The sequence below is a fragment of the Maylandia zebra genome, linkage group LG6 (assembly GCF_041146795.1).
Source record: "Maylandia zebra isolate NMK-2024a linkage group LG6, Mzebra_GT3a, whole genome shotgun sequence".
NCBI lineage: Eukaryota > Metazoa > Chordata > Actinopteri > Cichliformes > Cichlidae > Maylandia > Maylandia zebra.
In genome coordinates this window covers 41,151,659-41,162,559 of record NC_135172.1, presented here as the reverse complement: position 1 = coordinate 41,162,559, position 10,901 = coordinate 41,151,659, and the positions used below count along the sequence as shown (strand labels likewise).

The following is a 10,901-nucleotide window of genomic DNA, read 5'->3' as shown; positions in this document are numbered from 1 at the left end:
AACAGCTACAACCGGTTTGCGGTTATTCAGTCTACTGAGTCAACAAAAGAAACTAAACAGAATAGGAGTCAGCACAGTAATTTCCTTCAAGGACTTCTTAACATTTTTATTTTATTGGATTTCTGCTTTTTGTTTTTCAGGTTTAAAATATATATTTTTTAAATATAGTAAATGAAGTGTGTGAAAGCTTTCCACGTCCACACAGTGATTGCTGTTTACAGCTACAGCACCATAAATGCATAAGAAGGTTTTAAAATCGTGGTGGGTGGTGTTTAGATAAAAATGAGGAACTTGTGGAAAAACTTGTAAGAACAGCCTGCTGTTCTCTTTGAAACTTGAAAGTAAAAGCTGCATAAACTGTTCCATAGTATAAAATATTTGTTTACAAGTAAGCTTTCAGGTTGTTTTTAAATATATATAAAACTAGTAAACACAAATTGTTCTCATCACATGGAGTTTGAGTCATGAGGGGCGATCTGGCTGAGAAACAGGGACACGACACGCTCGTGTGGTGCAGGCTGACCCGCCCATAGAGCTCACTTTGAATTACCGCTGTTTTGACACAGCAGAGACTTTGAATAAAAACAAATAACTCCATCCTGTATAAAATACAATTTTAAACACTTTAAACTGATCAGCAAAGACTTTAAAGGGGTCACAGATTATAAATAAAGAGGGTTCATTTTCCAACATGCATGTCTATAATAAGGATTATTTTTTTTAAATAGAGGAGTCGCCACCAGCTACAAGCTTGAAATTTAACTGGTCCTTCTGAGTGCATCTTTGTAAATATAATCATATGATATTAAGTATCATAATAGCATCCAAATGCTCTTGTGCTAACGACGAGATGCAAAACAAACTTCTTCTTCACTTCCTGCCACCATCGACCCACTTCAGCTTGCTTACCGGACTAATCGTTCCACAGACGATGCCATATCTCACCTGCTCCACACATCCCTGAGTCACCTGGACACTGGCAGAGGGAATTATGTTAGGATGCTGTTCGTGGACTACAGTTCAGCATTCAACACAATAATTCCCTCTAAGCTTTTCACCAAGTTGACGGATCTAGGACTCAGCTCATCACTGTGTCAGTGGATCCTCAACTTCCTCACAGACAGACCCCAATCAGTGAGGGTGGGAAAACAAGTCTCCCCCTCCATCTCACTCAGCACTGGAGCACCTCAGGGCTGTGTTTTAAGCCCCCTGCTGTACTCACTGTACACTTATGACTGTGTAGCCACATCAGACACCACCTCCATTGTCAAGTTAGCTGACGACACTGCTGTTGTGGGCCTGATCTCCGACAACATCGAGACGGCCTACCTGGAGGAGATTAGGAACCTGGAGACCTGGTGCCAGGAGAATAACCTCCTCCTAAACGTCAGCAATCTAAGGAGCTGATCGTGGACTTCACTACAAAGCAGGCGAGGAATTACAAGCCCCTCATCATCAGTGGCACGCCAGTGCAGAGAGTGGACAGTTTCCGATACCTGGGTGTCCACATCACTCAGGACCTGTCATGGTGCTGTCACATCAACACCCTGGTTAAGAAAGCCCGTCAGCGTCTCTCCTTCCTCAGAAGACTCAGAGACTTCTATCTGCCACTGAAGGTGCTCAAGAACTTTTACTTTTACTCCTGCACCATCGAGAGCGTCCTGACGGGAAACATCTCCACCTGGTTTGGGAACAGCAGGCTATTCGGGCCCTGAACCAGGTGTAGGACTGGACTCTCCCACACACATCACATCACCACACGCACTCTGGTTTTTCTTCATGCACACTTCCTATAATTTATAATCTCTTTCTGCTATTTGCACATTTTTTTACTGTAAATTTCTAAGTTAAATCTGTAAATTTTGTATAACCTGTAAATTGTAAATACTGTAAAACCACTGTCATTTAATGGTCGGGCATTGCATTGCACAGGTACAAGCATTTCACCTCATGTCATACTGTGTATGGTTGTGTGTGTGACAAATAAAATTTGAATGTGAATTTGAAACTTGTCTCTCGGTGGTCTGGTCTACTGCCTGGCATTTAGGAGACTTTTGTCTTTACTTCTACCACTCAGCACTATTAAGCGTGCAAGGAGAATCCATCTTACTGCTTCTTAACTTCAAACAGTTTCATTCATCTTTATCCTGCATTCACGGCGCAGTTCCTTCGGCTTCTACTGTTTCTACTGTTTCTACTGTTAGGGATATAATATTCTGGACTTTAACAAAGTTCTTTTGCTCTTTGGTTCTCTGAGAAATTTGGGGTAATGAATGTAACAGTTGGGCTGTAATATTTCCTGTATTGCATTAATGCAATACAGGAAATATTAAAAAAAAAAAAAAATCAGACATATTGTATTTGAGATCTGAAAGACTTTTCCTTTGGCCTACAACACTGTGCAGAGTGCAACATAATTTTAGGCTCATCGCTGATCCTTACCACAGAGAAATAAAGAGTAAGCAAACAAGATGCCTCAAACGCAGACGACTTTAAATGCAGTCTTTCTTGGAAAGTATTAACGTGTTAACACAACAATCACATTTTCCACAGTCTGGCATATTATTAGAAATGTTTTATTGGTGATTTTTTTATCAATCAATTTGCGGTTGATTAAACATCCTGTTTAATCGAGCATCAGGCTTTTGAACCTTGAGTGAAAAGTCCACCACTGGGCAGCCCTGCGTTATGCAGCCCAGAGAAACGATGTCCACATGTGAGGAGAGATACAGAGCTACGTTTTCTGGCGTGACTCCTCCACTGGCTTCTATCAGAAGAGCAGAGAACTCCTCCTTCAGTGCCTGAGCTGTGACTCGGAGCTCCTGCAGGTGAAAGAGGAGAAGTGTAACCATGGAACAAAAACAACAATCACCCTGGGTCTGTGTTTCTATAATATTCGCCACCTGAGGTTGAAAGTTGTCCAGCATGATGACGTCTGCTCCCGCTCTGGCTGCCTCCCTGCCCTCCTCTGCTGAGCGACACTCCACCTCAATCTTACTGCTGAAGCCGCACACCGAGCGGGCAGCTTTCACCGCCTGGGGAGCAAACGGGGTTGTGCGTTTGTGTTTGTCTGCTTTTTAGTGAGCACAGCTGACCTGATGAGAGCTGTGAGGCCTGAGCTACAGAATCTAGATAAAGGAAAGTAAAACAGACAAGCTTCCTCTTTGCTTTCCTGTGCAAAGAGGATGACTGCTTTCGGTAATCTCATGACCTCTTGTGAATCCCAGTGTTTTAAAATAAAATAATTTCACAACTTTTGTAAAACTATGTTAAAAAATTATGTTAAGGCTTAAAATCCCATAAAAACTGAACAGAGTTTTACATAGATTAATCTAAAAATTCAACTCAGGAATATTTCTTTTGCCTAGACGTAGCATCCTCTCAAATATCACCTTAGAAACAAAATGCAAACACAGGTATGCAGACTGATACTGCCAGTCGCTGCTTTCGTCATTTTTCCTCAGTCTTCTGCTTCTGTTATTACTCACACTTCTTGTGATGTATTCTTGTTTTGCTTCCTCTTTCAGGGCTTATTTATTGTTGAATTTCGGTAACAGCAAAAAAAAAAAAAACCCAAACCCTTCCTTCTCATGTATTTTTGCCTGCTTCAGTCTCCTGCATTGAGTCCCCTCTCTGCCAACACATGACAGAAAAAACAAATCAAAAACAAAAGAAAACATGTCTACATGTAATCCTGCTTCTGTTTGGATGTTGCAAACAGAAACATGCCCCTTTGACAGTCAAAACCGTTACCTCAAGCTTTTGGTTTTGAATGTGCAGGCTGTCTGAGGTTTGTTGTTGATATAAAGTTCCCTGAGGTAACTGTAAGTTTACAAAACAAATCTATGGGGTGTTTTTGCCTTCATTGTATACTTACAGTGAAGACAGGCAAAGAATGTGAGGAAGGGGAGCAAGGAGGGCACAGAAAATCAAAATATTTCATTAGAAACAGTGCAGCAGTATTGAAAATATTGATTCTCAAAACCTTTTCAAAACTATAGGAGTAGCTTTTGGATGGATGCATTCTTTCTAAAGCTGGCAGGGGCAGGAACTCTGGTTGCAAAAATAAATCAGACGGTATAGAAGTCTATTGAGAAAATCATTTTATCACCTCAGATAACACTTTCCTGGTTTTATGGTCTGAAACTGAAAACATGATTATTATTTTTTACATTTTCTTATTTTTGTCAATTTTATAAACAAATAGAGTAAAATAAAGATAACCCCAAACAAACCTGAATCTTCAGGTCCCAGAAACCACTGGGTGATATCATGGTGGCTCTTTTATATACAGCCTATAGACGTTTCATGAAGCCCTGCTGTCTCTTGTTGATAGTTTTTGAGGCTTTTGAATCAGGTCTTCAAAATTCAGGATCCAACGTTATCAAAGACATTACTTTCAGTCTGCTGAACTTTATGCTGGAGTTTAGATTACTTACATTTTATGTACTGATCTTTGATGCCCACCTCTGTGATACTTCCCGATGCCCACACATGATTGTCCTTTAACATCACCATCCCACTCAAATCTTGTCTGTGCATGGACACGCCGCCAACCAACATGGCATATTTCTCCACCAGACGAAAGCCCGGAGTAGTCTTACGCGTGCCAGCCACCTCCCCGTGCCAGCCGTGTGCCTTTGCAATAGCCTGGAGCTGAGAGCAGCGGGTGGCAATGCCCGATGCCCGTGCCAGGCAGTTAAGAGCCGGTCGTTCCCCGAGGAGGAGGGAGTTTGCCGGGCCCCTCACCACAGCCGTCAGGGTGACAGCATCTTCACCTGTGGATAAAAGCAGGTAATATAAAAACGGATCTGAATAAAAGTCTGTAATTTACTTTGAGAGTAATTTACAAGAAGAAAACGGAATTTTCACTTTATGGAAAAAAAACTTTTATTCGTTCCCTGTTGAGTGGTTGATGTCATTTCCTGTTCCTATACTTTCAGCAGATATGTCGTTATGCTATTAATCTTCTTTTAGTGTTGTGTTTTGCCTTTTGGCTCCATTGTTGTTTTCCTACCAAAGATAGTTCTCTAGTTACTTGGAAATATTTTGGGATTTTGCTTCAGGTATACTGTATGCCCACATTTTAGTGTGTATGTGATACAGCTCTCTGTTTGCACTCTACAACCTGGGTTTGCCATTTATCTGTACTCCAATTATAAAAACTGTACAGAACTCTGTTTTGGTAACTATTCTCCATGATGTAAATATGTAAAAATTGTGTGTGTTTCTGTTCTGTGTCCTGTTCTGTTTGTATATGTGTTACAACCAAATTTCCTCTTGTGGGACAATATCATTCTATTCAGTTAAATTATTTTCTGTTATATATTTACTGTTGTTCATATTAAACATGGCCAAACTTTCAGATGATGATTATGTCAGAGTATGAACAATTAATCTGTGTGAGCTGAAGGCTGGTGACTCAACCTTAGCTATCTTTTTTAACTCTTTGTTCTTTTGAAGTCAAAGAGAGTAACGATCTAATATCAGTGTTTCAATCAAACGGCTGGAGATGAGCACAGAAACATCACCCACCTGCTGTTCAAACTTTCTGTTTAAACATCAGCCAATCAGAGAAAAGTTGTCTTAAGCGGGGATGGGTTAAATAGCTTGTTTCAGACTGGATGAGCTGAGAGGTCACACCAAGACCCAGTGTAGAACAAATAAGGATTATTTTGAACTGTGAATCATGCAAAGCTACTCTGGTGCCCAGTAAAAAAAAAAAATATGGAGCTGGGAATGAGCAGAAAAAGAACCCTCCAAAAAACTCAAACACACTCGATAGTGCTGAATGTTTCACACCCACCCATGACAGTAAATAGTCATGTCTTCTACACCTACGTCAACTTTAAGTTTCCTGGGACTTTCTCATTATCAGGGTTTTTTTCTCCCTCAGACCTTCAACCATTGAATCATCAGAGCTTCAGAGGCCAGAAAGTCTCTAAAAGTAACAAGTGGGGCAATAGAGGCAGCAGCAAGTTAGCTTTATGTGGTTTCACACCTTTTCTGTTAGATGTTAAACTGGCTTCTGAAGGCCCATAGAATACATGATACATTTCCATTCATTATCTGCTATCTGACTCATGTGAAGTTCTTTGCTACTGCAAAGGTCACAAACACAAATTCACAGAACTTTTCTTGTATTTTACTGCTATGGAAGGAACTATGCAATGCCTACCGATCTCAGTTCCTTCCTGGTAAATCCAGTCCACTGTGCAGCCCACTTCAGTGAACACTGCTGTGAAGAAGGGACACCCAGCTAGGATGCTGTGTGGAGTTTTACACAACAACCTTGCTTCCACTTCCCGTGAGCCCACACACACTCCTGCAGGATCAAAGTTTGGCGTGTCCTCTGCCAGCCACTCCCGTGCCAGCCGGGTCAGGGTGTGGTGTGGGACTGAGTGCACAGCCGGGTGTTGGCATGGTGGAGACATACTACAAATGAGAGAAAAGAAAGTGATGAGAAACTTTAGTTGCTGGGAATGTTGACATGAAAATGAGAAATGAAAGCTGATCATAAGTCAAAAAGTCAAAGTGCTTTCTTGTCCTTTAATGACAATATGAATGAATGATTTGAGTCAATTCTGAGCATGGAGACAATCTAAATCTTGTTCCTTTTTCTTTCTAGTAAAGAATGGTAGTGAAGGAATTATAGAAAATCACAAATAGTGGATATTAATCTTTATATTGCTATCAAAAGCACTTAGAAAGAGAATAGTGCCTGTGAAAACCTCAAGGAACAGAAATCTGGCACATACAAAAGTGAAGATCAACGACTGACACTGTGTGTATATACACAGGCGTACATTTTCATAAACATCATTTACATCTTATTTGTAAAGCTGTGTGAGTTTTTATCTCAGCCATTGTGGAATTCTGCCTTCTTTAATTTGCACACACAAAAAAATAATCAGGAAACAGGTGATGCTTAAAAAAAACAAGCAAATATTATTTGTTATTTCTGCTCTAACCCTAAAACTTTAACTCAACCCTGAAAGTCCACAGTGAGTTTCACTGTGGAGAGATTGTATTTGTCTGATATTAGCTTCTTTTCACTGGATGTCTATTAAATTCAGAACTTAATTAAAATGCTTCATCTTTCACACAAAGTTCTACAATCAGGCCACATCATAGCTTAAATACTTCATATGACAGTAGAGTGCTTCACTCTCACACTGTGGTTCTTCCTCGGGCCCTCCTCCTGTGGAACCAGCTCTCAGTTTTGATTCAGGACAGGATTTAAATCGGCCTTAAATCTTCACTTTTTGACAGAGGTCGAGTTTGGGCTCAGTGTTATTATCCTGATATAGGCTCAGACTACTGTAAGACTTCCCATGGTGCAGTGCGCATTTTCCTCTATTACCCTCTTTATACTCGTCATGGATTTGTACACTTTCACTAAATGTCATTAACTTTTGCGTTCACGCTCCTGAAGTTTGCGTCCTTCTCTCTTTGTATGCAGCACATGGCTGCCCCTCCCTGGTGTTGGCCTCTTCCTGTTATATGGGAGTTCTTTCTCTCTACCATCGTCACATTTTTGCTTTCAGGTGGACATAGGTATATAATTAAAGTAACAACTTCATTTAAGTGCTATTTATGATGTGAAATTGAGACACTAATTCTAGAAGTGGAGAAGAGGAAATGTGTTTTTCTCGGGGGAGGCGGGACGATCTTAGTCTTCAGCTCAGTGAGGTAATTTGCTCTGAAAAGGTTCAGAACAAAGGGCAGAGGAGGGGGAAGGAGTGAGGGGAAGAGAGATATGGTGAAATCTACAGCAAAAGATCCCTGTGTGATACACTGTATTACTCATGCTGTTAGTTTAATCCACTTCTACACGTTCAATCTGATTTTCTACAGATGAAAAACGGGTGGTTTTTCTGACAGTTTTGTCCTGTTAAATAGTGGGCCGTTCTTCCTCCCCACTATCACTGAGTAGTGTTCGCAGCCTTTCAAAATAAAGCATCTGGAATCTGGAGATTGGCACTATATAAACACAAGTAAATTGATTCAGGACATGTTCATTTGCCTGATTCCTGTGCACGTGAACAATTTTGTCATTCAAAAGACACTCAGACATTCATATGATTTTAACATATATCTCTGGCTGAGGCATGGCAGTGAAAAACAAGAAGTGCTGTTTCATCACTGGGTGCTGTGTTGTGTAATCTTGTAATCTTTTGTAATCTTGGTTCAGAATTCAAAACTAAAACAAAAAAAGACAAAGAAAAAGTCAGGTCAAAGTTCAGAACCAATGAGTCTCACGGACGTTTGAAACAAGATGAAAGCTGCACCCACGATTACAAAAAAAGTTTTATCAAGTTGATTTGAAGCCAGCGGACACATTAATCAAACAAATATTAGTTTAAGGAAGGCATGGATTCAAGTTTAAACTGAATTCTGGGAGATCAGATGATCTTACTGCCACATCCTAAACTTACATCAGATGATAGCATTAATGATTTAGGTCCCTGAACAGAGCTGAACTGCTAAATATGAATTACTGCAGGTGAGAATATCCTCTTATTGTGACTGTAGTGGCTCTCACTAACAGATGGGTTTACAAGTAAACAGAAAATATATACAAAGAGAAGAAATAAAACTTCTATGGAAATGTTTTTGTTAATTTTGTCACGGTTCTGGGTCGCTGACGCAGCGTTTTGAGTTTATTGTTATTATTTTCTAGTTTCTCCTGATTTTGTATTAGTTCTTAGCGTTTAGTTCTTGTATTTTTAGTGTTTTATTATTCCTAAATGTGTTCTCCCCCCCCCCCCGTGCTCTGTTTGTGTCCCCGAGTTTGTGTTGAACAGTTTGTGAATTTCCTGTTTTACTTTGAAGGTCTGTGTCTCGTTGTGTCTAATTAGGTTCAGCTGTGTTCCCCTTTGGCGTGTCATTCCCTCGTTACCTTGTGTGTATTTATAGTGTGTGCCTGTCTATTTGTTTGTTGTCAGCTCGTCTGTGTAATTTGGTAAACCTCCGCGGCTCTCTGCTCGCTATTCTCCATGTCCTTATGTTTTCAGGTTTGTTCATTAGTTTTTCCCAGTCTAGGTTTTAGTTGCTCCCTGTCCATGACAAATTTTGTCATATAAAAAATTATATAAAGAGTTTTTCAAGTAAACAAATTTAAACAGGAACATCTCCAGAAAGAACCAAAACAGGGATACAATAAGACAACATTAAAATAAGAAATGATAAATAATAAAACAGTACAAGTACTAAAATGAATTCTAAAGTGTAACTCAATCCAATAAAACAGTAAAATGTTAATTTAAAATATTAATTAAAACAGTAATGATCAAAAGTAAAACGTCCTTATTAACCATATTTTATTAAAACACTAAATGTACAGTTTTAATTCACATTTAAATGCTTTAAAACATGTTTTTTTTAACATTATCATTCCTTCAATCCAACTTTCACATAAACATGTTGAGCAGAAGGATAATTACAATCACTGCGTATTCAAAGTCTGTTTTATGATTGGAACAGTGCGATAAAAGTAAATAAAATATTTACTTACGTCTCCTTCTCTATTAGCCAAAGTAGAAGTGCTGAGCACAGAGAGCCACTGGAAAAATGTTAACGTGGAATTTGACCCCAAGTCCATGCTGGAATGTTTACAAGAGTTAACACTGCAGGCTTTCACAATGATCCTTTTGACCACGTCTGATTTAAAGGTTGCTGAGGTCAGGCTGCTTATTTGTAAAAACGACCTGCAATAAATTCAAAGTTTTCAGCCAATACATCCGAAAAACACGCCGAGACTTTTTAGTGTGTTAATAAAATATTACAGGTTACAGATTCAGTGAATGAGTCACCTGGTCCTATTGTGATTAAAATAGATTAAGCATTATTCGACTTCTAGTAATTCTAGCATTTCAATAACATTGAACAGAACATGTTTTTGGTTTTTTTGGTTTTTAAGAGCCAAAGAGAAGTGAGTTTGAGCCCCTTTCCAGTGATACGGTTCAACAGTTTCTTTAGCTCAAGGAAAACAAGCACAGGAGGGGATGTCAGCGAGGACAGCTGGGAGATTGGACAGGATGGAGGGAGATCTCACCGGGAGAGAGCAGAGTTTGGTTAGACCAGGTGAGACTATTAAAGAATCCACAAGGCGAGTCATGCAAGGTGAGCGAGGTTCCACACCTGGAGATGTGTGGGAAGGATGATTATACAGAGTCACTGGTTTGCTTTGGGGTGGTAGATGAGGGTAATAGGAGGATGGGCAGGCACGCGAGTCACCCACTGGAGGGTTCAACAGGAAATGACTAGCTCAACAAGGACAGATAAAAGATTCTGAGGCCTGAACTGCTTTTCAGAAACTCATGAAACACCAGAAACCAGAGAGACAAGAACACTCAAATAGAGCGCTTAGAACAGCACAGGAAACCCACTAGGGACTGATTACCACTCTGAAGAGACACAGGGCCAAGGAGTGGGAACCCCGGGGCTCCTTCCTAGACTCAGAGACCGTAAGAAAATGAGGCCAACCAGTGCGGGAACATGGCACACGCTGTATTAATCAGAATTTGTCATTCACACATTAAAGAACTGGTTTCCAAGGTAAAACTTGGAATATGTTTTATCTCTGCTTGGACTGGTTCCTTTAAATCTGCATGCTTCCAGCCAAAATTGACTAAAAAAGAGAAAAAGTTTAACTATACCACACCTTGTTTTCTTGGAAAAACAAGGAAGTGAAATTGTCAGAGCTGGATACTAATGCAGAGTTTCAACAGAATGAACATTTTTAAAATGCTGTGAGAGCAAAAACCTCATTATGCTCTTTGGACATGCAGGTGTGTGTCTGCAGGAACCGGCCCAAACAGAGATGTATAAAAATAAAAGCAATCGGTGGAAAGAGCCACTTAGCAACGTGGACCACTTGTAAAGGGTAAAGGTTATTC

At 40.0% G+C, this 10,901-nt stretch overlaps 1 protein-coding gene across 1 annotated transcript; it reads right to left on the bottom strand.

Annotated features, from left to right (window-relative positions):
• Positions 1-2,560: 2,560 nt before the first annotated feature.
• Positions 2,561-9,675, bottom strand: LOC101468728 (nicotinate-nucleotide pyrophosphorylase [carboxylating]). The gene is made up of 5 exons (XM_004538760.3): positions 9,518-9,675; positions 6,179-6,435; positions 4,468-4,778; positions 2,904-3,035; positions 2,561-2,822 (listed from the first exon to the last, which is right to left on the bottom strand). The coding sequence occupies exons 2-5, from the start codon at positions 6,432-6,434 to the stop codon at positions 2,595-2,597; spliced, it is 927 nt and encodes a 308-aa protein (XP_004538817.1). The 5' UTR covers position 6,435; positions 9,518-9,675; the 3' UTR covers positions 2,561-2,594.
• Positions 9,676-10,901: the final 1,226 nt, after the last annotated feature.